The sequence below is a fragment of the Excalfactoria chinensis genome, chromosome 3 (assembly GCF_039878825.1).
Source record: "Excalfactoria chinensis isolate bCotChi1 chromosome 3, bCotChi1.hap2, whole genome shotgun sequence".
NCBI classification, from domain to species: domain Eukaryota; kingdom Metazoa; phylum Chordata; class Aves; order Galliformes; family Phasianidae; genus Excalfactoria; species Excalfactoria chinensis.
This window is the reverse complement of record NC_092827.1, coordinates 785,894-812,895: the sequence shown is the minus strand read 5'-3', so window position 1 is coordinate 812,895 and position 27,002 is coordinate 785,894. Positions and strand designations below refer to the sequence as shown.

At 49.9% G+C, this 27,002-nt stretch overlaps 1 protein-coding gene across 1 annotated transcript in view; it reads left to right on the top strand.

The window, feature by feature from the left end:
• Positions 1-1,836: 1,836 nt before the first annotated feature.
• The window catches only part of CD2AP (CD2 associated protein), a 55,577-nt gene continuing 30,411 nt past the window's right edge, over positions 1,837-27,002 (top strand). The window contains exons 1-2 of the mRNA XM_072332815.1: positions 1,837-1,976; positions 17,348-17,508. Of these exons, the coding sequence (XP_072188916.1) occupies positions 1,973-1,976; positions 17,348-17,508 (165 nt within the window). The 5' untranslated portion in view covers positions 1,837-1,972. The remainder of the gene's footprint in view (positions 1,977-17,347; positions 17,509-27,002) is intronic.

Below are 27,002 nucleotides of genomic sequence, written 5' to 3'. Positions count from 1 at the left end.
GTAAAGGCCCCAGTGATGCTGTAACTCGTACATGAACAGGTTTGCATTTCTGCAAAGATGCTTTGCTCTCCACAGAGCTGTAGACTGCAGAGGAGCACACGGCTGGCCTGATGTCAGTGTGAGCATCAGGGAGGGTCCAAAGCTGGTAATGATCCTTGCATTAATTGGAAGGAGCTTCAGGAGCGAAGGCAGCACAGAGCTCCTCTCTAATTGTGTGTGCCATGAATATTTTATTCCTCAGCTCTTGTACCCTCATCCTTAGCCTTCAGGAGGGTCTCACAGCGATTGCTGTACTGGATCAGAGCTATCACTCAGCCTTTATCCTTATCTTAGTGTGTTGTTCCTCAGAGGAAGTGGGGAAAAAAAATACCTGAAACAGAAGAGACAATTCAGCCTAAACAAAATTATTTGCTCAGTTTCTGTTGGAGGTCACTTCAAACTCTAAAGGTTTCCTTCAGTCCCAAATCTCTCAATATCAGCAGTTATAAATCCACTTTAACTAAAAAGACTCCTCTGCAGGGAGTGCCATGGGACCTCCTCTGAACACCGTATGTGCTTCAGGGAAACCCTCACACTTGCACACTTGCAGTTAAATGTACACGTACAGGAGGTAAGGTATTGAGATGGGATCTGCTGCAAGCTCCTTCCCTGCCTCAGCCCTCACAGCATGCCTCCAGCGCCCATGTCTGACTCATTTGTGTCTGTCAGGAGGACGCTCAGCAAAAGCTGCCTCCTGGAAATACTTGACATTCTTTTCAGGCTAATTTTGTGCAGGCTGGGCAGGAATGGTTCATCCTGAACAGCAGGGATCCTGCAGCAGGAGGGCTGGATATTGCTGTGGTGCTGCTAGCCCTGCTTTGCACCACAACCGCACCGTGTTTACGTGCCCTTTTGGCCTCCAGGTCACTGCTTTCCTTTCAATCTGTTCAGTTCTAAGCGGCCGTTTTCACCCTTCCTGTGTTTCCCACACACCCCTCAGTGGTGGTGGCTCGATATAGCTTCGAATGCTTCTTTTTTCCCTTTAAGAAACACATCTTGGCCACAAAAACCCAACCCGCCCAATGCTGTGAATGATCCCAAACCAGTGCGCAAAGCCCAGCAGTGTCTCCACGAAGCACAGGGAGTTTGTCCCACAACTCAGGAACCTCCAATGGGGGCAAAGGGTCGGGGGGGGGGAATGGTTTGAAACTGAGACAGGGGAGGTTTAGTTGGATCTGAGGAGGAAGTTTTTCCCCCCGAGGATGGTGACGCACTGAACAGGTTGCCCAAGGAGGCTGTGGATGCCCCATCCCTGCAGGCATTCAAGGCCAGGCTGGATGTGGCTCTGGGCAGCCTGGGCTGCTGGTTGGTGACCTGCACACAGCAGGGGGTTGGAGCTGGATGAGCACTGTGGGCCTTTGCAACACAGGCCGTGCTGTGTCTATGCAGCGCTGTGAGGGGCAGCGGGCTGTTCCAGCAGTGCCCAGACAAGCAGCGCTGAGCGGCGCAACCTGCAGCGCGGAGGGTCCGAACTCAGCCGTCCGTACTCAGCCGCCCATACTCAGCCGTCCATATTCAGCAGTCCATACTCAGCCGTCCATATTCAGCTGTCCATACTCAGCCGTCCGTACTCATCCGTCCCTATGAGATGCCCGGATATTCCCAGGCCTCTGGTGGCGCCGCGGGACCGTCACAGGGCGGGGGAGCGGCTGTGACGTCATCCCGCCTGGCAACGGCGCGCGGCGTGGGGGCGGTGGCGCGCGGCTCTCGCGGGATTTGGCGCTGGGCGGAGCGGGCGGAGCGGCGCGCGGAGCGGAGCTGAGCGGAGCTGACGGGACGGCGGCGCGGCCGAGTCCCCCCCCCCATCCCGGGCCGCCGGCGGCTCGGAGCGGCCTTGACGCCCGGAGCGGCGCGAATGGAGCCGCCGTGCCCGGCCTGAGCGCCTCGGCGGGACCCGGAGCCGCTCCGCAGAGCTCGGGCGGGCGGGCGCAGCATGGGTGAGCGCGGCGGGCAGGGCGACTCGCTGCGGGGCCGCCTCCCGCTCCCCGCATTCCCTCCCCGCGGCCCTTTGTACGCGGGCGGTGCGTGGCGGCGCCTCCGTGCCCGCTGGGGGACGGCTCGGCCCCGCTCCCGTCCTTGTAGGCATAGGAAGGAGGCGAGAAGCGCGTGGCGTGAGACGAGCGTGTGCTCGGTGAAGGGATGGAAGCGATGCTCGCTCCTCCTGACTCGCGTTCCTCGTGATTTCGTTCTTACTTTCCTTTGGATGGAGGGCAGCCTTGTGCTCAGAGCGTGCTTAGAGCGGAGTCTGGAGGCGTGAAGTGAGCTGTGTGTGCTGTGCTGCGCTTACAGCCCTGCGGGCCCTGGCTGCTCACACAGGCTGCTCAGAGCAGAGCGCTGCAGGCGCTTCGGTGCTGCACGGCACAGCCTGCAGCTGAGCGGGGATGTGCTTGTGCTGCTGTGCTGTGCTGTACTTGTGCTGCTGTGCTGCTCTGCTGTGCTGTGCTGCTGGCAGTGCCTGTGGTGTAGAAGTGCTGGTTCTGACCTCCCTAGTCCTGCGGTGTGAAGCACACTGGAGTTTCCATGGTGTAAGTGGATTATTAGAAGCGTTACAGCGCTGTTTGACATTCCGTATGAGGCTTGCAGTGAAGGACTCATCCGGTTTTCAGGCTGTGATTACTCTATGGCGCTGTTCCATCTCATTTCTTAAGCCTGGTTTCTTTTCCTGCGTTTCCGATTCCAGCGGTGAAGGCGTGGTGCTGCTCCATAGGTGGCTGAATGGAGAGGCCTGCTCAGCTGTGTTATTGTTGCCGTGTGGGTAATTGTAGCACTAACAATTCCTGCGCCTCTGCAATTAAGTAGGAGAGTTTCTGCCAGGTGCTGCTGTCTGCATATTGGCTCACAGCTAATTCAGGAGCCTTTTAAATATCACAGCATGGTTGGGTTGGAAGGGACCCCAAGGATCATGAAGCTCCAACCCCCCACCACAGGCAGGGCCACCAACCTCCACATTGAATACCAGCCCAGGCTGCCCAGGGCCCCATCCAACCTGGCCTTGAAAATAGATTTTCTAGATCTCATCCTTCAAACCTTGCGCTCCTACAACTGAAAAGCAAGGAGCAATATGCAATAAACCGCCTCTAAACATGAGAAGGAAGTAAGACCCAGGTGTAGTTTGTGCTTGCTGTATTTAATGATGGCTTTGCTTTACCCCGAGAAGCCATTATTTCATTGTTTTATTACTGACGTCATGGTGGAGCTGGCTCTTGATAAGAGATTGTTTGTCTTTTATATCAGCCTGTGAAAGAAACGTTGTGTGTAAGAGAAGGCTTGGAGGAAACTGCTGGGGTACCCGATGATTTCAGGTTTCCAAGATTAACAGGGAAGTAACAAGAGGTCAGCATGGCTCTGGGGAGCTAAAAGTGGAAAGGCAAATCCAGCGGGCCTTGGAACAGGTTCTGTTATGTTCTTGTAATAGTTGTCGATTCGTGTGGTGAGAACGTGATTGATGGCACACTGAACAGGTTGCCCAAGGAGGCTGTGGATGCCCCATCCCTGCAGGCATTCAAGGCCAGGCTGGATGTGGCTCTGGGCAGCCTGGGCTGCTGGTTGGTGACCTGCACACAGCAGGGGGTTGGAACTGGATGAGCACTGTGGGCCTTTGCAACACAGGCTGTGCTGTGGTTCTATGGTGACAAAGGTGTTGTCAGCAGTGCTGTGTGATGCCACTGCTAACACCCAGCCACAGGCTCAGGCTGTCCTTGCAGTGCTCTGTCTTCCACACAACGTGAATTGCGGGGATTCAGTGCACGGCTCTACAAACAGAAGGAGAATTAGACTGACCTAAGGGAGACAAGTGCATTCAGGTGCTCTGGGAAACGTTTCTATTGGATTCTCTTTTTGCTGCCTTGGGTGGGCAGCTGCCCAGAGCGACGTGGAGTTCCACGTGTCAGTGCAGTATGACAGCTTTTTAGTTCTATTTCAGGATGGCAGATTGCTTCTCAGCCACAATTAGGAAAACGATGTGAATGTACAGCTCTATTTGCTAAGTTTTACATTGCTCCATGACTAAGAAGGAAACAGTCCCGGGAATGGCTGATACCTGCTGCAGTGGTAGACGCCACGCGTTGTGTAGGAGGAGGGTATGGAAATAAGTTAGCTGGGCAGTCTCTGTCTTTACCCAGTGCTGTGCAATTAGTAATTTCTGGATGTTCTTAGAGGTGTTTGCAGTTTGGCTGTGTTTGAATCAATGCTGAGGGCCCACTCTGTGCAGGCAGGGCTCAGCGCCCAGCACTTCCTGTGAGCCCATCTCACGTCATGCTGTGACGGGGAAGTGCTGCCTTTCTGTCTGGGGTTTGGTTGTTTTCCTCTCCTGCAGAGCTGCTCACACAGCCTGATGTCTTTGTATTTCGTACAGCTGTGCATTGATTGTCTCCTGGTAGCTCTTACCTTCTGGGTTCATTTCTGCCCACTACCGCTCTTTGCCTTTCAGTCTCCATACATCACCTGTCCCCTGCGTGAGCCGTTCCACGTGCATGTTGTCGTTGCGCCTAACCCAGTAACAAGGAACTGATGTGTTAGGAAAGAAGAGCAGCACAGGTGTTAACGTGGTGTGGGTTACCTGGATGGAAGAGGGCAAGGTGAGCGAATGGCAGCTGTTGCTGGTGGATCTGGAGTGTAGCGATTTCAGGCGGAAACTTAATGGCTGAGAGGGGACGACTAATGCAGGTGTCCAGTTGGTGTTTACAGCCTGGGTATGGAATCACAGAATGGCTCCGGTTGGAAAAGACCTTCACAATCATCCAACGCCAACCCAACCATCCTACCCTCACTAACAGCCCTCCGCTCAATCACGGCCCTGAGCACCACATCCAAGGGGTTGTTAAACACAGCAGGGATGGTGACTCAACCACCTCCCTGGGCAGCCCATCCCAGTGCTTAACAGCCCTTCCTGATATCTAACCTAATCCTCCCCTGGCACAACTTGAGGCCATTTCCCCTCACTTAAAGCATTGCTTGGACAGTCTTTATTTTGTAATGTGGTTAAACATAATTGAACTTTTCCTTTCCTGACTCTGTTCCTTTCCATAACCTTTTCTTTTCCTCTTCTATTCCAAGCTCCCACACTGCCAGCCATCTCAAATGACCCTCCTGCCCCACGAGGGTTAGTTTGTTCCTGCTCAGCCTCCTGTCTACTTCCAAGCAGCAGTTATATGCAGCTTTGCCCCTGTGCTGCTGTGAGCATCTACCTGCTCACACGCTGCCCTCAGCTGGCTTCCTGCAGTGACACTGAGCAGCTCCTGGCTGTTACGCTGAGCTGCTCAGCTGTGTGCTTTCTGCACTCATTGCTGGCTATGTGATGTGACAGCGCAGCAAAGACTGGATTGTGTAGCTAGCTTGCTCTGAGCAGGATGTTCACCCAGGTGACCTCTCCAGCCTCAATTGTTCTGTGGTTCTTGGCATAAATGAGATGAATAATGTTGCGATGCCAGCACAAATATTTATTTTTTCTGACTAATACCATCAGCTATTTTTGGACTGGATGCTGTTCATTGCTCCAGCAATGTGCAGAGTTGGTGCTCTCTCAGGAAACTGACATGAAAAAGCAAAGCATCTGTGTGGTGTTTTTGAATGGTATTTCATGCAGAGGGTGGTGACGCACTGAACAGGTTGCCCAAGGAGGCTGTGGATGCCCCATCCCTGCAGGCATTCAAGGCCAGGCTGGATGTGGCTCTGGGCAGCCTGGGCTGCTGGTTGGTGACCTGCACACAGCAGGGGGTTGGAGCTGGATGAGCACTGTGGGCCTGTGCAACACAGGCTGTTCTGTGATTCTGTGATCTGCATTTCCTGAAGTATTTAGGGCCGCTACTGCCAGAATCTGAGTGAAGGGGAAGCGATGGGCTGTGTCTGCTCAGGGCGCTCCATCGTTCCACTTTGGAATGATGCACACTGAAGAGAATGCAACGTGAGGCCGCATGGGATATTAAGTGATCTTTTCTCATAGGGATGTGTGCTACCTGCAACACGATCCAGGTACGACAGCCACGCTATTAGGCAGGCCTGCTTTCTGCGGAATAACTTTGAATCTGATATGATGAATTATTAAAGCACCTCTGAAAGCCGATATTTGAGAAATGGTCCATTTAAAAGTTTTCTGTTGGTTTCTGCTGGAAGTGCTCGGGTAGGAAATATTCCCAGTCATGCAGTGTGGCATTTCCCTGTAACCTGAGCGACTTGTTTGTGCTGAGCTGCTGCAGGAGAAGCTGTGGCCCAAGCAGTGCTGCCTGCAGGGTGAGGCAGGGCTCTGCCTGTGAGCTCATGTGCCACAGTGCTTTCAACTCCCAGCTCCCATTTGGCATTGCTGGTTGAGCAGCTCTGTTTTTACCACCTTTGGCTCCACCAGATAAGCTATTATCATATTCATTTGAATAGCTCAAGCTTTTCAGCTTCCTGAGCAGTCCCTCAGTCAGTGTGACCTGATGCTCTTTGACAGTAGAGAATAATGTGGGTGGTTTAGAAATGAAGAGCGGTCTCTCTGTTCCTTCTGTTGGTTCCTCAGTGGCTGTCAGTGGGTTTGTGTGCACTGCAGCTGTTAATTACCTTTTAAATTAAGAAAACAGTTTTTCCAGAGTTCCTGGAGATTCTCCCGACCTTTTGAAGGCGACTCTTAGTCATCCACTGTTACCTTTTGGTCAGCTTCAGTCAAATGGTTTTGGCTGCGGATGAAGCTTGTTCTCAGCCTTTGCACTGGCTGGTAGTTACCGACCTCTTGGCTTGTTTGTGCGAGCTGAATCATCTGACACTTCCCTGCCTTCCTGCTTGCAGCCAGGCTGGCCCTGCAGGGATGGACAGGGAGCTCATGGCTGTGAGAAGCACGAGGTGGGGCTGCTCAGGGCAGGGCTGGCTGCTGACGTGGGACAGCATTGCTGGGAGGGACGGCTTTACTTCTGTGAAGCTCATTGGAAAAGCCCTGCCTTACCTTAACTGTGTGTAGAACTTGCTTTCCAAGCTGGGTTGTTGCTGCTTCTTAATTTATTTATTAAGTTAGAAACATGTGAAAGCAGAGCAGTAAGCTGACTCGGCAGAGCAGTAAGCTGAATGTCAGGACAGGTTGAGTCGTTCCCATGCAATGTGATTTTGGGACTGGACAAGCAAAGTTCCCATGTTTGCTACTCCAAAAGTGAAGGCACCGTAGCATCATAAGATTTGCCTTTGCTAAGGGAGAATCACATCGCTTAACTCTGAAGTGACGCTTCCAGCTATGAAAGGCTTTGTTTTGGGCTGCACTTCTGTGTGGTCTGATTTGCACTGAAAGTCACCCTGCGAGTGCAGCTTCGTGCTGTGTTTCATTAGAGATAACTGGAGGCTGCTGCTATAAAGGGCTGGAGCCCTGTGGTTGCTCCCCCTGGCCAGCACTGGCTGCTGTGGTTTATTTGGCTGTGGTGTGAGCTGATAAGCTGCTTGATGTGGTAAACTTCTCTGCTAGGTTTACTATCGTGTCAGCAAGCAGACTGGCCTTACCCTGACTGTGTGATGGTTGAATCCTGTGCAGGAGTGGATGATAATGCATCTTAGGGCAGGGGATGAAGAGACTCTCACCTGTTTCATTTCAGTCTGTAGTTACTTTGCACTTGATTCAAGCTGGAGCTTTAATTACTTGTGTCTGTCTTAATTGCTTTCAGAAGTGTCCATCTTCCAGCAAACTGATTGTCTCACAGCTCATTTGTGCCTGATTTTAACATGCTTCTTAAAAATCTTCTTGCCATCTTCCTCCATCCATTTTTGCACAGAGTTTTTATTGACTTAACAAGGACTCTAAAGGGAAAGCAGCACAGCCAGCCCTTGTTATTCTCGTGCTCTTCGTATGTCTGCATTTGTTTTTCCTTGTCCTCAGCAGTATGTGTGTTTTGAGAAGCAGCTCGAGCTGCGAAAGTATTCTTAACCCTTGTCTGCTCTGAACTTGAAGGCTCACCCAGTGCACCTTGTGGCTGCGTAGCAGGGACCAAGAGGCAGCGCTGTGGGACTGCAGAGGGACAGAGCATGGCAGGGCTGCTCCTCATCCTCAAACTGCTGGCTGTAGTTGTGAGAAACTGCGTTCCCTGCATACAACTGAACAATCTGCTCCTGTAAAGCAAAGCCCGTCTGGTTTTGTAAGTGGTTTAATAGAGTGTCATTTTGTGTAGAGATTCTGACGTGAGGCTTCACATATTTGGCCATGTTTACAAGCTGCCTGGGAGTGTCTGCAGAGCTTCAGATAATTATCTCGAGAGTGTGCCACTGGCTGCTTGCTGGGAGCCTCACCGTCCCCAGTTACTGCCCTTTTGAAGCCAGGTACAGTGAGTTGCTGTTCGGAAATCAGGGCGCTGGAAGGGCTGAGACGATTAAATAGACATTAAGATAAAAACTGATGTGTTGTTCCTTTGCTGTCACAGCTATGGGGAGTAGACTGAGGTTGGATGTCAGGGGGAAGTTCTTTACTGTGAGAGTGGTGAGGTGCTGAACAGCTGCCCAGAGAGGCTGTGGATGCCCCGTCCATCCCTGGAGGTGTTCAAGGCCAGGTTGGATGGGGCCCTGGGCAGCCTGGGCTGGTATTCAATGTGGAGGTTGGTGGCCCTACCTGTGGTGGGTGTTGGCTTCGTGGCTTCGTGATCCTTGGGGTCCTTTCCAGTCCAGTCCATCTGTGATTCTGTATGGTAGGTAAGGAGATAGTGAATCCTTTGGAAAAGCACTTGCAAACACTGGAATAAGTCTTTTTATTAATCAGAAATGATTGTAAGCTATGCTGCTTTGCTCCCAGAAAGCAAATGCAAGACTTTGTATACCTGACTCAATTTACATGTGGCTCTGAAATTTAATAAGTCCTTCAGCACAGGGTTAGAGTGGAAGGCAGTGGCTAATAAGAGAAATCATAGCTCTTATGGAAAGCATGCCAGTATTTGTGGGAGAATCAGAAGTCAATTTGGATGAAATCCTTTGGAGCTTGAGAAGGGCCTGAGGGTTCATCTTGTTTGGCTATGCTGTAGTGCCAAATGTCAATTCATGGTGTTGAGAATGGCAGAGGTGATGGCTAGCTTTCTTTGAGCTTTGGTTCTGTTGCTCTCTCCTGCCTGCACTGACCACTGTCCTGTGCCCCAGGTGGTTTTCCATAACCTTCTGTAATGTCTCTGCTCCCTTCCTGAATTCCTCAAATACCGAAGTTCTGTGTTGCTGTCAATGAGCTATGCAAGACGTGGCACATGCTGTAGCTGTGTGCAGGCTGCATATCTGATGGTTAGGCAATCAGCAGCTTACATGCAGGAGTGATAGGAAAGGAGGAGGGAAAAAGGAGAGTATGGTGCTTGTTTTGGGACAGCATTCTGGCATGGTTTAACCATGTGGCTATGCAGGAGAAAATTACTGAGTGAGGAGACAGACCTTTGAGCACTTTGAGCACTGTGGGCCTTTGCAGCCCAGGCCATGCTGTGATTCTGTGATGATTCTGTGATGACACAAAAGGACGCTGTTTAGTGACGGGGTTTTGTAGATCAAGCTGGCAATTGTATTTCAAGATCTTTAAGGTCCTTCCCAACCTGGATGATTCTATGATTGTTATCTGCTGCTCACTAGGCTGTAGCTGAAATACCTTGTCCAGTTTTGCTCTCCTTTCCCCCTGAATGTCAACAAGCTGGAGAGCTTCAAGCACAGCAAGGAGGACAGTGCATGTACTACATGAGAAGTTGGTCTGGCTTGCAGGAGAGAAGGCCATGCTTGTCTTGGAAAGGCTGCCTGGGGGTGGCTGTGTTACCTCCATCCCTTGCAGACTCCCAGGATGGAGCTGAACAAAGCCTTGGGTGCCTTGCTTTGCCTTGGAGGTCACCCTTGCTTTGATTGGTTTGCAGTACGTGACCTACAGAGCTCCTTTCCAACTTTTTTCCTCCCCACTGTGATTCAAAGTGTTGCAAACCCTGCTGGCTTAAATCATAATCTTGCTAAGATGCGGTTAAATCCCCTCTAAATTCACATCACAGATTGATTTTTAAAGGACTTGATTTCTTACATTTCAGAACATAATTGAGCTACAGAAGCAATGTAATCTCTTTTAAGAGTATCTAATTGAAGCTTTAGGGTGCCCATGAGCATTAGTGGTTTTGACTGGCTGCTGTAAATATCCACTGCGTGAGGGTTTCTGTCAGTGCTTTTCAATTAACTGTTCGATTGTCCTATTGACTAAAATGTCCGTGCTATTAAATGAATGAACTTCATTAACGCGATCACCAGTGCAGGCCATCCCGACTGAATGAAGTCAGACAGGAGCACTTGCCCCTATTTTAATGGTAAGCGTATTTTGTGGTTCTTGAAAGATCCCAATCTGGGGCCGTTCAGACAATTGCATCATTCCTGTTTTTGAAGCTGAAGGGAACACTTTGTGCGCCGTCCCAATGAAGCTTTTAAGTTTCCATGGCTGTCTTTCAAAGCCAAATTCTTGCCGTGGTTGCAGAACTACTAATTGCCATTCGGAATGAGAGATGTGCCAAGCTGTCGGCCATCTATCACAGCACTCGGGTGGTTTTTTTGTGCTCTGAGAGGAGTTTGTGGTCTGAGCAGAGGGCTTTGGGAGCTCATTTCTGCACTGTCAGTTCTTAACCTGGAGCTGTGATCGTGCTGCCCTTTGGGCTGGAAGAGCCCTCAGAACCGTCTGTGTAAGGCATGCGGCTCTTGCAGTGTCAGCATCTTGTCCTGCTGTTGAAATGAGGGACTCTGGTATGGCCTGAATACAGGTACGTTTATTTTTTATCATTTGAATGCAGGTTTTATTTTCCTGTAACTTAGTAAGAGGATTTCTAGCTCAGATAAGCCACAGAATCTTCAAATGTCTTTTGTGAGCTGATGCTTTAGTGCAGCTTTGGGTGAGAAAAGTGCTAAGGAACCTGGAAATACAATGTTGACCCTGTGGTGTATCTGCTGCTTATTCAGTGCTGCCGAGTCTTAGTGGGATGTGCTCATTTCCTTGTTCAGAGCTTCTCCACATGGCCTCGTTTTAGCAGCTGTCGTAGGCTGGTGTTTTGTGACTCACCTTGAATGCTTTACCAAAATAGGTGAAACAAATTTAATGTAAAGGAAGAAACAGGAAGGGGGCATAAGGTGTGTGTGGAACAGAACCTGAGTCACGGCTTGAGGAAGTGGTGCTGGGGTTGTTTTGGTTTTGAAGCACCTTCCTCAGGGCCTTTTGTGGTCCGTGGTTTCTTTGCTTATTGGATTAGTGGCGGCTCAGCTTTACTTGTGAAGACATTTGCAGCCTTTCCTGTTGGTGTCACCTCTCCATTTCCACTCTGGTTTCCTGAACTGAGCTCTATTCAGACATAGTGTAAGAGGCAGCACAAAGCATCACTTTCTGCTTAAGTCTGGACTGGTATCTGGATGGACTTGCTCTGTAGTGGCAGAACAAGGACCCCTGCATTCAGCTGCCTCACTGATAGACTGCAGTTTCACTTTCCCTCCTTTAAGGCAAGCTGTCACAGTAGCAAGATTGCTGTTCTAAGCAGAAGATGTTTCTGGTAGGACGGGGTTGTGTGTCACAGGGCCATTTTCAGAGAGAGTAATGAAGAATAGCAGATACTGGTGGAGCATGAAAAGGAAACAGCAGAACTTGACACAAACTGTCTTATCGCTGACTCCAGCAGTGCCTACAGGTGTCTGCAGGTTGTATTGTGTTGAGCTCTGCTCCGGGATGTCAGCATAGCACTGGGAAGGCCCTTTGGTGAGAAGCTCACAGAAGTTGGCCTGCATTCAGTTTGACCAACTTTGGCAGAGTTGCACATCAGTTGTAGGAGTGAGATCAGAGACACGAGAAACTGTACCGGGGCTCTGCCAGAACGTGTGGGTCACTCTGCAGTCACGGGATGTTTTATTCTCTGATCTGATGGAAGCAGGGTTGGAATTGGAAGCCTGAGCTGCCAAGGCACAGCAGTGCCTGAATGCATCCCGGCCTGAGCCCCCAGTGGTGAGCTCTCAGCACAAAGGACTGGAATAAAGAGGAAGATCTCCTGGGGCTCATAGAGAATTAGGCTTGGCTCCACACTGCAGTGTCTGTGTGCCATTGCTCATCTAAAGCTGCATCAAACCTAATTGGCCTTCCAAGCTGAGGGCTTTTTTGGAGCAAGTACAAAAGGCTCTTTCTGCAAATGGAGCAGACCCTGTCAGGATCCCAAGTGAGTCCATGTCAGATGGCAGCGGGTGCCCATGGTTTGTTTGGGTACGACTGAGTCAGTTTGGTGTAGAATCTGCTCGGATCCAACAGTGCATTTCTTCCTCTTGAGGGCTGGAAAGCACTATTTGTTTGCCTAGCATTTAAGCCGGTAAATCCTATAGATTTAGGCTCTCTGTTAAGGAAACATCCCGCAGCTGGAATAATCAGCTTACAGCTAATCACCACCCGCGGGGTGAAAAACTTCCTCCTCAGATCCAACCTCAACCTCCCCTGTCTTAGTTTCAGACCATTCCCCCTTGTCCCATCACTGCCCACCCTCACAAACAGCTGTTTCCATTCCTGTTCATATGCTCCTTTCAAATACTGATATCAATCTATGTTGGTTTTGATGCAGTCTTGCTCCTCTGACCCTGCCACGTGCCATCTTAGGCAAGTAAACTTATGGAAAGCTGGCACTAATCAGGTTTTTCTGAGGTTGTTTTCTGTGTCTGATTCATCAGAAGTACAAACTTCAGCACAAAGCAGGGCAGGGGGTCCGTGCGTGTGAGCATGGAAGAGGATGTGTGATCACAGCATCCCCGTGTTAATACGTCTGGGAAGCACAGCTGTGCAGGTTTCTTTCCCCTCTCTCTGGGAGTGATGGAGCTGTCAGTTTTGTCTGCTGTGAAACTGCATTCCTTTAACTCTGTGTGCATTCGTACATACTGACCAAGGTGCTACCTTAGTTTGAGAAGAGGCTAAACGTTGGGCTTTGTGATAGCAGTGTGAGGGTAAGAGCATGAATAAGGTTCATTTCAGGCATCTAGCAACTGTCTGTTATGTCCCAGCTGCAGTTTTGCTGGCAAGGTGCTTCTGGAGGCCAGACAACTTTCCAGGGCACGGCTTGCAATAAATGATTTTCCAGCTGGGCAGACCTGAAACCAACCTGAAGAGACCCTTAGAGAGCACAGCACGCAGCTCAGGCTCCTCCTGCAGCCTGATGCTGGACTTGGCCCTCCAGCTCCGCTCGAGGCTTCCTGGGTAGCTTTGGAGTTGATATGCAGGGCTGTCATTGTCCCACGGGTGACTTTGGTTTAGGTTTGAAAGCCATTCAGCGTCTGTTGCAAGAGGTTTATTTTGTCTGATTTCTGTCCTTTTTCTGGCTAGTGCAGGAAGGTCACGGACAGCGCTGCAATATCCTAAATGAAGCAGTGAGGATGTGAAGATGTGCTCTTTGCTGGATGGGCAGGCTGGAATTTTGGTGTATTTCCTGATCTTTTCTGTTTGTTTTTGTAGAGCTCCCAGAGCAACCCTAAGGGCTTCTCTAATAGGTGGCTTAAGGAAGAGCCCACGTAGCTGAGGACTCGCTTTGTTTAAAGCCAGTGGAGATGGGCGTTGGGTGGCTGTGCTGATAAGGAGGCGTCCTGGTGCTGGCACTGCAGAGCTGCCTGGGGAAGCTTTTGAGAAGCACAGAGCTCACCTGTGCCAGCAGAAATGGAATGCCTTGCTTGGGTGATAGGCTGGCTAACAGCGCCCACTGTTATTATCAGAGAGGCCGTGTCATTAAGTTGGGTGCTTTATACCTCTGCCGTGGGGATGCAATGGCACTGCTGACTGCTTTTGATGTATTAGGTCCATGTTATTGGGAAGTTGTCATCTGGAAACCAAGAGCTGAACAGACCGTGCCCACAAAGCCAAAATAACCCCATGTTTCCAATTGTTGGTGTGGTGTTTGCTTGGCTTTTTTTCTGCTTAGCACCGTTGATTCAGGCAGTGCCCCAGCCTCACCGAGCTACAAGGCATGGTTTAGTAGCTCAGTGTGTGCTAATGCTGATAGCAGGATGGTTGGACTGCATCATCTCACAGGTCATTTCCAGCCGTGTGGCTCTGTGAGTAGGGCCAGCTGCAGCAGGCTGTGCCTGGTTTGGCTTTGAGCATTCACCAGGAGCTCGTCCAGCCCTGGCAGTGACTCCTGGGGCGTTCTGCTGGTGAGTGGCCTCCACCTGGACTTTGTATCAGTGGGAATTACCTTCTGATTCTGGCATCTGGGCAAAGCTTTCAGCCCGTTTCACTATATACCTCTCTAGCCTGTGCTCCTGTCAGTTTGTGTATGAGGAGTTTATGGGAGACTTTGTCCAAAGTCTTGTTAGAACTGGGTGAGAAACAGCATCCCCAGATTTCTGTTCACTCAGTGAACTAGTTTTGCATTGAAATCAGCTGTCAGTTTGGGCAGGCAAGATTTCTTCCTTATGTCTTTGTTGATTTTTACTGCTTGTCACCCAGGTGCTCTTGGGTGGCCCAGGCCGAGCTGAGCTCCTCTAACAGAGCTTCCAGCCCCTTGTCTGCAGCCAAGACCATAGAGTCATAGAATGGCCTGTGTTGCACAGGCCCACAGTGCTCATCCAGCCCCAACCCCCTGCTGTGTGCAGGTCACCAACCAGCAGCCCAGGCTGCCCAGAGCCACATCCAGCCTGGCCTTGAATGCCTGCAGGGATGGGGCATCCACAGCCTCCTTGGGCAACCTGTTCAGTGCGTCACCACCCTCTGGGGGAAAAACTTCCTCCTCAGATCCAACCTCAACCTGCCCTGTCTCAGTTTCAAACCATTCCCCCTTGTCCTATCACTGCCCACCCTCACAAACAGCCGTTCCCCTCCTGTTTATACGCTCCCTTCAAGTACTGGATGCCCACACTGAGGTCTCCCTGCAGCCTTCTCTTCTCCAAGCTAAACCAGCCCACTTTGCTCAACCTTTTGAATGTGAAGCCGAGTTCTGCTTTACGCATTCTGTTCTGCCACTTCTTACTTTCTCCATTTTATATATGTACACTTTCCATGATGCTCTAATCAAGATGATTCTGATTTAGCTTGTCATTTGGTTTCCTTACCTCATTTCTTAGTTTGAAGCACATGCCAGCCCATGCATTACACTTGTCTTTGATTTTTTTTTTCCCTCAGCACAACTTCTAATTGATCTGATAGAGACCTAGGATGAAGAACTATTAAGCTTCAGACCGTCCATTGGAGCTGAGTTGGCAATTGAGATGGCTGTGTTATAAAGCAGAAGGGAGGCAGGATGGGTATTGCTGCTAGGTTGTGCTACTGACATATTCTGCTGCACCTTTTACTACTTGGGACTTCGTTTTGCTTTTTTGTCTTTATTTTTTCAGGTCCTGGCAAGCCTGTATTGCTGTAATCTAACGTGTAGTTAGATTTTTAGTAGCACGTCTGTTCTTGAGGAAATGAGAGGTGATGCTGGAAATAGATAGCAGGGTGATCCATGCATTGACATGGCTTCTAATTACTGTAAGGAGCTGCGATTACTTAAAAACATTTACTGTCGCTATCGAGCAGTGTTTTGCTTGGGAAAATATAATTGGACTTTCCTTTAGCTGGTAACGTCATCCGGTGCCTGGACTGCTTGGGCAGTGGGAATGTTTCGTGCCCGCTGTGCTGCAGTGTGAAGCACACGGACAGTTCAGCTAACACTGCTTGCTAATGGGAAGAACAGAACGTGGAGCCTCCTGGAGCACGTCTGGGTGGTTCTTGAGAACCTCCTCCAGCTGTTGGCATCACCGTGTCTGTGCTTTACAGCTGGGTGACCACAATGAATGTATTGTGTGTTTCAAGGGCAAATACAGAAATGTTCCCCCAAGGAAATAAAGAGGCATTTAAAGTAATTAGTTCATGTTGACACAGCGAGGCTATGATTACTGCTGCATGCTGTCCTGTGGGAAGAGCAGCAGGTGTTTGGCACCTCGTGTTCTGCTTCCTGCAGTTACCTTCGCAAAGCTGGTCCTGTGTTGTGTGCATTGACATGTAGTGCCTGCTTGTGTGCCTGGGCAAAGGACGTAGCATGGCTTTGTGTGACAACATTGTGTGTCCAGGTCTCCAAGATGGCGGGTTGGTTGGTTGGAAGATGATGTTTTTATTTGCAGGTGATGGATGGCTGTTGTCTTTATGATGTGTGAACGACTGAATGTCTGATCTATTCAGCAGTATTTATCTCAGCCACTCAGTGGGAGCAAAGTGCCCTGCAGAGGCAAGACAACTTCTGTGCTTGCTGCAGCCAGTAACAGGGAGAATAAATACTGAAGGAAGTTGAGAGCAGGCGTTGGGCAAAGAAAAGCTCACACCGTACCTCAATCTGCCTTCCTTCAACTCAAACCATTTCCCCTTGTCCTGCTGTTATCTCCCCTTTCAAAGGGGAGTCTGCCCTCCTGTCTGTAGGCTCCCTTCAGCTCCTGGCAGGTTGCACTGAGCTCACCTCACAGCCTTCTTTGCTCCATGCTGAACAAGCCCAGCTCCCTCAGCCTGTCAGATATGGGAAAGCCAGCAAATAAAAGACATGTCCAGCCCTTCAGAACGTCCATTGTTGAACCCTCCTATGGTCTTGTCTTTGTGTATGTTGTGATCTGCAGAGCAGGGGGGGTTTGGGAGAGCGTAGTGTCAGCTCCTGTAGCAGCTGGGTGACCTGGTGGGTTGGGCTGAGTGGAGAAGATTGCTGCAGGGCTGTGGGGAGTCCTGGCACGAGCAGGATTTCTTGATGAACACGTGAGCCCTTCTTTCCAAACAAGCCAGACGCTGTCAGTAAGCAACTGCAATGGATCTTGTGCAACGAGTGCACAGGTCTGCCAGTGCATTGCGAGACTCTTCCGCGGAAACTTGGTTATGTCAGAATTAAAGCTTGCTCGCTTATTCCTCAATCCCAAACCAAATGAATCTGAAGGGAGATGCCCTTTAAATGTGGGTACTAATGAGTGACTGTATCAACGTCATATCCTTGTGGTTTTATTAAATTTCTTGGTTGAAACTTGCTGAAGTATTGGGGTGTTTTTGTAGGCGTGATAGTGAGTGTGACTGCTAACCAGGTGCTGTGTGTGCCATACCTGCACAGTCTGAAGCTCTCTGTTAGGCCCTAGGTACACATCTCATAGCAAAGGCCTTCACCTATTGGCACTGGTTCATAGCTGCTACATCTGAGACTGTGCCCTGGGTTTTGGGCACTGTTCTCCTTCAGGTTTTACAGTACAAAAAACCACCCACCCGCCACACACAGAATGTGCTGTTCCTGGTTTTGCTTTACCTTAATAAGTGACTTCTTCCTCTTTTCCCTTTCTGAAGTGGTTGGGCACGCAGCACTTCACAAACAAGTGTTGCTGTGAGGGCGTTCACACCCGCCTGAGCTGTTTGTTTCTTTTCTTGCAGTGGAGTATATTGTGGAGTATGACTACGATGCAGTGCATGACGATGAGCTGACCATCCGAGTGGGGGAAATCATCCGGAATGTGAAAAAACTGGAAGAGGAAGGATGGCTGGAAGGGGAGCTGAATGGCCGGCGGGGCATGTTCCCTGATAACTTTGTGAAGGTGAGTTTGCCCCAGTGACTTCTACTGTAATTGCCCACCCTTCAAAATGGTTGGAGTTAACCAGTTGTTCCTCTTGTGCCTCGTAGCAGGAATGCTTTTCACTTGTCTAACACTTATAACTTGTTTTAGCTCATTGCCAGATCTCTTTGAGGTCTAGGGCTGTGTATAAATACCACCTTATTCTTACCTTGCGTGTTTTTCGATGGTCATTGTGCTGAGGACATCCTTGCCTGGCCCATAGGTGCCATGTAGGAAGGCATCAGGCAGCACAGCAGTTCACGCCAGGTCTGGGCTCACCAAGGTCAGTTTGCTGATAGAGGGTTGAGGCTGGCTTGCTTTTATGTGAAGAACTGCATTAATTGCACGTTGTTTTGCTTGTCTCCAAATTCAAGGAGAGCTTCCACAAACTTTGATGTAAACCATTGTGTTGTTGACACATGAAGGGTTGGTGAGCTGCAGGAAGGCGGTTTAAAAGCAAGTGGAGCAGAGCTGTACTTTGGCCTTGCGAACAAGAAAGGTCCTTTGAGAAATGAATTGGCTTGTTGGTTACCTCACCCGTCAGCTGTTCAAACTCGAAGCGAGGCGGTGGCCTGTGTGTCAGCTGGGCTTCCTATGGAGCAGGCTGTTACTGCTCCGAGCACCCTGCAGCTCCTGAGAGCAAACCAGGTGGGAGTGGAGAATGTAGCAGGTCGGTGGGATGGGGTGTGACAAGAAGGAGGGGGACCAATGTGGCTAGCTTGAATTTCATGCTTTCCTGAAAGGATCTCTGTATTCCTGGTGTGAATGTCATCTCGTGCATTACACGGGGACTTGGCCTGGGTTCATCAGAAGGTGGAATTGTTTGGTTGGTTTTATATATGTATGCAAAACTGTGTGTGTGTGTGCATGTATATATATATATATGTAACACAAGAATTGAATGGAGGCCAGTGTGTAACCTCTCCGTGAAGAATTTGGATGGTAAGTTGTAATCTGCTGATTGGGTAGGTTAGTGTTTGAAGCTGAAGGTGCTCGTGTTACTCACTAGAGCTGCCTGGCTTTTTCCTATGTGAAATGTCCTGAAACATAATAAATACATGATAGTTTAAATTGGACAAAGCTGGACACGCTGTCTTGTTTTCAATGAGATGTTTATGAAGGGGGAAAACTGGAACACAGGAAGTTGCATACAAACACAAGGAAGAACTTCCTTGCTGTGAGGAGCTGGGACGGCTGCCCAGGGGCAGTGGACTTTCCTTCTCAGCAGTCAGGGCCTGAGATGGATGCCTTCCTGTGCGACCTGCTGCAGAACTGCTCTAGCAGGGCTTGGACTTGGCGATTCCTGAGGACCCTTGCAATTGTGTTTCTGTGAGTCCTTCTATATCCCGTGACATCACTGATTTTTGTCAGCCAGCTGCAGGAGCGCTGCAGAGATACAGCAGGATCTCCAGCTCATTCTGTTCTTGCTCACTTTGCTCTGCTCCTGCAGGACAAAAGCTTGTTGCCAGGTGGCAGCTGCAGTGTCTGTAGCAGCCAGGCAACCTTCTGGTCTGAAGGACAACCCAAATACCAGAAGGGGATTAGGGCTGCGTGCCTCCTTGGTGTGTTGGATGCCCCAGATTTGGACTGTATATCATCACAGCTACAGCAGATCCCGGTCCCATTTTGTTCCCTGTGCTGGGCATGGGTTTACAGTGTAGGTTTTACCAATGCCACCCCTCACGCTTTGGTTTTTGGCCCAATCTATGTATCCTTTCTGTTCAAAATGTAACTGAGTGCTATCAAATTCATGTAGGGCGCTTGATGGGCTCAGTTTTTCCTCCCTGCCTCAAAACAAAATGTACTTTCTCAGTTTTGGTTCTGACTCCTGGTTCGTACACGCCTTGTTGCTGCCTTTCTTCTTTCTCTCCGAATTCTCCTTTAAAATTCCAGCTTGGTTTGTGTTCCTGTATGCATTTAGTTATGCTGTAATACTCGAACTGAATGTTTTGTTCCTGACATCGTTATTATTGCCATTTCTCTTCCTGCTTTCTACATGGGCAGTATTGAAGTAAACAGCCTCATAAATTCCTGAAAGGAACGAGCAGTGGAAACCTCGCAGACTTCTATTGTTTTCTTTGACAGCAGCTTTTCCTTTCTAAAATTCATCACTGTGAAACGTACCCACACCCATTCGTATCCACTGCGAGTTGGAGCGGCCCATAATGCTGCTGAATGGAACGGTCACCCTCCAACTCTTGCATTGATGGTTTGGTGTTTGTTTATCTGCTTGTTTTAGAGAGCTTTTGTGCACACAGTGAAAGGGCTTTTAGGATCGTAATAATAATTGAAATCAAGTGAGCAGCTTCTCATCTTTGTAGCCAGGCAGACTGTGGGTCTGCTGCTCGTGACAGTGAAACCAGCTGGGTCATAAGCTCAGCTTGGGGCAGTGCTTCAAGTGCGGGAGGGGCAGTGGACAGATGAGCTCATATCTCCCATCAGTGAAGGCAGACAGGCTGCTGAGCTCGGGGGACACTGTGGGGAGCAGGCTGGGGTCCTTTGGAAAGCACGTGCTGGGTGTGCCCACCTGTGCCCAGCAGGGCTGTGCTGTGCTGCTGCTCAGAGCGCTGTTTGCCCGCAAGGTGTGTGCCGTCCTGCTCAGGTTAGTGAGCCCCTGAACTTTGCTCGCTACGACATTTTCTTCTCTTCCTCCTCTGAAATAAAAAAAAGCAGAACACGGGGTGTGTTCGAGCAGATATGTCCCTGGAAGTGGTAAGCTTGCTTTATTTTCTGTACGTTCTTGAACCCAAATAGTGTACGTTGATTTTGTGCTCAGGGAAATGAATGTGCACAGCAGCATGAGTTAAAAAAGCGATGGTTGCGGTATGATTTATTAGGTCTAATGTACTTTGTATATGTGCTCATTTGGTTTGGGTTTGGGTGAACTTCTTTCTTTCCAGCGTACAGACAGGCAGGAGTTGTAGTCGCTGCAGTGCTTGTGTGAAGGATTCCTTTAAACTACAGCCGTTTGGTTGCGAGAGTTCCTTTCTTGTTTGGCTTCCCGGTCTGTGTGCCTGTCAGTGCATAGAAAACAAAACCCAAACCCCTCTGCTCTGCCTCAGAGCCCTCCTGCACCCAAACCTTGTCCCTGGGAGCAGTTCCAGCGGTAGCAGAGCTGTGTTGCTGCCTCGGGGCTGTGATGGTGCAACAACCTCAGCATGCTGTGAGCCCATGGGAGAAGCTTTGCCTGCAATGTCCTCTGCAATTGCTTTGCAAAAACAGCACGTGCGCCTCACCCAGCTCTGCAACTGGGAGCTGTGGAGCCAGCGGGAACTGCAGGCAAGGTAAAGGTACTGGTCTCCATTCTGCCTAATGCTCATTTTCTTACAGCTTGTATAGTAACAGTTGAAAAAATGGATCAATAGCTACAATCTTGTGTACTTAATGTCTGTAGGATGGGCCATGCAGTTAGGAAGCAGATACGGGGGGTCCTCTAGACAGAAGTCAGGAGGAGTGTGTTTGTTAAAGTCAGCAATGAAATGCATACCTGCTTCCAGATGGGCTCTGCTGTGCGTCACACCAGGCCGTGTGTTTTGACACCTGTTCGGTCTGAATTCTTTGCGTTCAAGTAATGCTTGGAGGAAATGAAATGTACGCTCCTAAATCAGTCCTAGCAGCCAAGGGATGCTCTGCTTGACGTAGCTGTCTCCTTCCTTTTCTGCTGGTTTGAGGAAATTGGCACAGATTAGGTTTGCTAGAGGATGAGGGGCTTTGGGGGCATGGAGGCTTCTTTGGCTTCCTGGTGTGGGGATAGGAAAGTTGGTCTGGTGGGGAAGCAGCAGTTCTCAGCTATTTGTCTGCTCTGTCCGGTCTGAATGAACAGTGAAACAGGTATGAAGGTAAATGGCTCGGGTGTGCCTTGCTTATAGTGAGGTGGAACCTTTGTTTCTAAAAAGGAAATAGATGAAACACATTGGCAGATAAAGCCAATGACATTCAAATGCAGTTGTGTGTAATAGTTCTCGTTAGGATTCAGAGCTCATCACAGGGCCCAGGGGTCTTGTGCCATGATCAGCAGTGGAAGGAACTCGACAGGTGTTCGTTGGTAATATCCTCACTGCATTCACACTGGGATCCCATTGCTTTGTTGGTGTAAGGTACAAATCTGTGCATTATTTCATTCCATCAGCAGGGACAGGGAGCTGATTGTTCCTCTCTGCTCTGCCCTCGTGAGGCCCCATCTGCAGTGCTGTGTCCAGGTTTGGAGACCCCAATACAAGACAGACAGGAGTTGTTGGAGAGGGTCCAGAGGAGGCCACAAAGATGCTCAGAGGGCTGCAGCACCTCCCTACAATGACAGGCTGAGGGAGCTGGGATTGTTCAGTCTGGGCTGTGGATGCCCCGTCCATCCCTGCAGGTGTTCAAGGCCAGGTTGGATGGGGCCCTGGGCAGCCTGGGCTGGTATTCAGTGTGGAGGTTGGTGGCCCTGCCTGTGGTGGGGGTTGGAGCTTCATGATCCTTGAGGTCCCTCCCAACCCAACCATGCTGTGAAGAGAGCACTGGTGCTTCTTTTAGTATGTTTAAATAGTGTTGACAAGGGTATGTAAGGAATGGGAAGAGCTCCTGAATGGTGCATCCGTTGTAGAACTGAGATGGAAAGGAACCTGATGTACTGTTCCCAAGGATGGCAGGGGAGAACGTGATGTCTAGTGTATGTGAGCATGGTTGAATACACTAATTACTCCCATTTGAGTTATCCAAGGGTTTGATTGTACACTTCTGCTTTCCAAAGAGATGAATCTGCCCATGCGGTTCCGGTGGAGCTGCGTGCCCTTGGATGTGTGCAGCCACACTCAGGTGTAGTGGGCTGGAAAGGAAAACTGCTGTATGCGTATGGTTAGTCCCTCAGCCACATGAAGCGCTGTGCACTTCTGCCCTTCCTTAGTTAAACTGCTCTGTGTGTAATTTTATAACTTCCTTTCCAAGTGCTGGAAGTTTGTAGGGAAAGTATGTTGCATCAGGTGGAGTTTGCAGCTACAATTAAGTAAACTGCAGAGTGTATGTGGTGTCTCGGCCAGAAATAACTAGCAAAATGCATAGGAGGCTTAGTCTAAGTTTGGACCTTTTTCTATATACGGAAATCTGAGGTACTGCCCTAACTATGGACTGTGCAATTTCCGTGTGTAATGATAGTAAAGAGGTCAGTTACGCAGGTAATATGTAATGCTTGCTGCATCCTGGGAGCCTCTGGGTGTGTGTCCCAGCTCTGCCATTGCAGCACTTTCTCACGTGTCAGAGAACAAGATGCACACACCCAGTGCTGCTGATGGTACAGCTGCTCTGTGCTTTTGTTTTAATGAGGTTGAATGAAGCAATCAGATTTAACAACGTGCGCTGTGATGATCTGTGTGAGACGACCTCTGCTGTTCTGCCAGCCTGCAGCACTAAGGCCTTCATCATGGAATCACAGAATGGCCTGGGTTGCAAACCAGCCCCGCTCTGCTGCAATCACCTTTCAGGTGTTAAAAGAGAGCAATCAGGTCTCCCCTCAGCCTCCTTTTCCCAGCCCAAACAGCCCCAGCTCCTTCAGTCTCTCCCCATAGCCCATATTCTCCAAGCCCTTCCCCAGCCTTGTTGCCCTTCTCTGGACCTGCTCCAGCACCTCCATGTCCTTTCTGTACTGAGGTGCCCCAAACTGGACACAGCACTCGAGGTGAGGCCTCACCAATGCCGAGTGCAGGGCAGGATGACTTCCTTAGCTGGAAACCTTTGGAGTCTCACAGCAGAGGACAGCCATAATGCCAGCAGGAACAGGAAACCTGGGCAATGGTGAGCAGCAACAAAGGATGTTCCCAATTAAACATCAAAGTGCCTGTGGTGGTTAATGGAGCATGTGCTGCTCTGGGCCAGCAGTACAGACACCTCATCCACTCTGCCCCCATGGGCAGCTCTGTGGGTGCTGCTGAGCACTGTTCTGTGGCTGCTGGTTTACAGGACTAACATTAAGTGCTAGTCTGTAGGAACAGATACAGGAAATATTACTCAACTTTCATCCATATAAACAAGTAGAATAGAGAAGAAATGCACTTAGAGTTTTAAGATGTTTTATTTGATAACGTGGCAGCTCCATGAAGCATTGTTTAGATATTATTTCAGAAGTATTTTAAGATGGACTTTTTAAAATTAAACGCTTGGGAAACACTAATGTGAGCATCTGTGTCTTCTAAATGCTCTGTTAATGTAGGGCTCTTTCCTGGCTGTTGGGGCTGCTGATTGGCTTTGCTGGAGCCGGGCTTTGGGCTGAGGACCTGCAGCCACAACTGCTCACGTTGCAGTTTGTTTCTGTTCACTCACACACGTTGCTGGAGATGAATGTCAGCTTTCCTTCTAGCCTCGCAGTCCTGAACTGAAATACGTTTAGCTGGAGTGTATGAAGTCAAAATATAAAGCAATGTCAGTTTTGGAAGGGATGGAAGTGAGGAGCAATGCGGCCTTCCTGCTGAGCAGTCCCTGCTTCAGCCATAAGCTGGGGGGATAAACCAGCCCTGGGACACATGAAATTGCCCACGAGGTAACTTGTCTTGGAAAACAAAGGTTATCAAGTTAGAGTGTTCTTCAGTGCTTTGGGGAACTGTAACTGCTTTCACCTTTAAAGTGATTGGTTTCTGTTTCCAAGAATAACTTCTAACCCTCCGGGTTGCTGCAACACTGTTTGCTCCAGCTGCCAGCAGAGCTTCTCTGCTGGGTGATGGGAAGTGCTCCAGGAATGGAGTTCAGGCAGCAGCTCAGCTATTTGTGTTCATAAACTGTCTGGATCTGTCCTTCCAGTTCATGGCAGATGTGACAGGAGAATGGAGCAGGTTGTTCATTTTCCTTTCCTTGCTGTGGTTAAATACCTCACATCTGGTTTTCTGTGGCCACTTGCATTTAAGATGAGAAAATATACTTCCATGGGGACCCACAGTCTGAGGGAATGGACCTGGGACACTGTTGGTTCAGGAGGCTGGTGGTGTTACAGCTGCCAAGTGTGCCTGTCTGCTGCTGTCACTAAGGCCATGAGGGCAGGAGGTGGTGGGCTCTGAACTGTGAGAGGGGAAGGCCTTGTATTCCAGGAGCCATCGTGTTACATTGCACTTGGTCGGAGTTTTTGACTCACATTTGTATGGGATGGTGTTTGTCTGCATCTGCACACAGTCGCACTTCTATGTGATGTTAGTCTTTGATAAAGCAGTTTTGCTGCTGTAAGGTGAAGGGGTGAGGTGGCACAAACAGAGCAGTTGCCTGTTTCACAGAATCACAGCATGGCCTGTGTTGCAAAGGCCCACAGTGCTCATCCAGCTCCAACCCCCTGCTGTGTGCAGGTCACCAACCAGCAGCCCAGGCTGCCCAGAGCCACATCCAGCCTGGCCTTGAATGCCTGCAGGGATGGGGCATCCACAGCCTCCTTGGGCAACCTGTTCAGTGCGTCACCACCCTCTGGGGGAAAAACTTCCTCCTCAGATCCAACCTCAACCTGCCCTGTCTCAGTTTCAAATCATTCCCCCTTGTCCTATCACTGCCCACCCTCACAAACAGCTGTTCCCTCCTGTTTATACACTCCCTTCAAGTACTGGATGCCCACACTGAGGTCTCCCTGCAGCCTTCTCTTCTCCAAGATAAACCAGCCCAGTTTGCTCAACCTTTCCTCATAGGAGAGCTGCCTTCTGATCATCTTAATGACCTCCTCTGCACTCATTAATTTGCTCGTTCCAGTTGCTCCTGCTTCCCTACAATGAGTGGCAGGTTCAACTCCCATCTCTTTATTTTCTGCCCAGTAGAGTGTGAATCAGAAACTTCATTATTTCCAAGAACAGGAGTAGTCAATACCATTACTGCTGTTCTGATGGGCTGAACAAGAACCGTGTCCTGTTGTTCAGGAGCAGGCTAAACTTATAGCCATCCATCCCTTGTGTCCCTCCAGCCTTCTGACCTGGTTTCTGCATCATCAGTCATTCCCTGTGGGGCAGGCAGTGGGTTTAGGATTACCCTGATCTGTGTTGGTGCCAGCAGTGTGTAAAGGGTGTGACATACACGTTTAATGGAGGCTATAAAAAAGGAGAGCCCTTACTGCTGGGGCTGTGGTTTGCACCAGAACAAGTGGGTGATTGCTCCCAGACTGAGCACTTGATGCAGGGATTGCTGTGCTGCCAAGTCATACATGCATGAAGCCTGTGTTGCTCATGGAAATGCTGACAAGCCTCTCGCTGTAGTGGGTTGGCATAATACGAATATTAAAACTCCCAGCTGCGGTGGATGTCAGACTCGTTTTGTTTTTGCTGGCTGGCGATGAGTGGTGGCCTCATCTCAGAACAAGCTGAAGTGTCCTGGAAAGCTTTCATTGTCATAATGCAGGCTGTGTGGAGATGCACAGGTCTGCCTTCAAACAGCAACGCAAGCCACGAGAAACGCCTTCCTTGTTCTGAAGGCAATGGCGGGCAGTCTTGGGAAGGTTCAGATAGAGCAGTAACTGGGACGTGTTGTTCTGGTTTGGATGAAGAGCTCAGACTTTGTGCACAACTTGAGGCCATTTCCCCTCATCCTGTCACCTGGCAGCAGTGAGAAGAGACCAGCCCCGCTCTGCTGCAATCACCTTTCAGGTACTGGCAGAGAGCAATCAGGTCTCCCCTCAGCCTCCTTTTCCCAGCCCAAACAGCCCCAGTTCCTTCAGTCTCTCCCCATAGCCCATATTGTCCAAGCCCTTCCCCAGCCTTGTTGCCCTTCTCTGGACCTGCTCCAGCACCTCCATGTCCTTTCTGTACTGAGGTGCCCCAAACTGAACACAGCACTCGAGGTGAGGCCTCACCAGTGCTGAGTGCAGGGCAGGATGACTTCCCTAGTGCTGCTCACCACACCATTCTTAATACAAGCCAGGATGCCATTGACCCTCTTGGCCACCTGGGCACACTGCTGGCTCATATTCAGCCGACTGTCCATCAGCACAACAAGGTCCCTTTCCATCAGGCAGCTTTCAGCCACACCTCCCCAAGCCTGTAGGGTTGCCTGGGGTTGTTGTGACCAAAATGCAGGACCCAACACTTGACCCTATTGAAACTCATATAGTTTACCTTGGCCCATTGATCCAGTCTATCCAGGTCCCTCTGTAGTGCCTTTCTCCCTTCTGGCAGATCAACACTCCCTCCCTACTTGGTGTTGCCTGCAAACTTACTGAGGGTGCATTCAATCCCCTCATCCAGATCATTAATAAAGATGTTAAATAGAAGCAGCCCCAGCACTGAGTCCTGGGGGACGCTGCTCATGACCGGCCGCCAACTGGATTCCACTCCATTGACCACAACTCTCTGGGCCCGGCCATCCAGCCAGCTCTTCACCCAGTGCAGTGTGCGCCCACCCAGACCATGGGCAGCCAGCTTCTACATGCGGGTGTTGTGGGGGACAGTGTCAAAGGCCTTGCTGAAATCTTGGTAGACCACATTGACAGCCTTACCCTCATTCAATAAGTGGGTCACTTTGTCATAGAACAAAATCGGGTTAGTCAG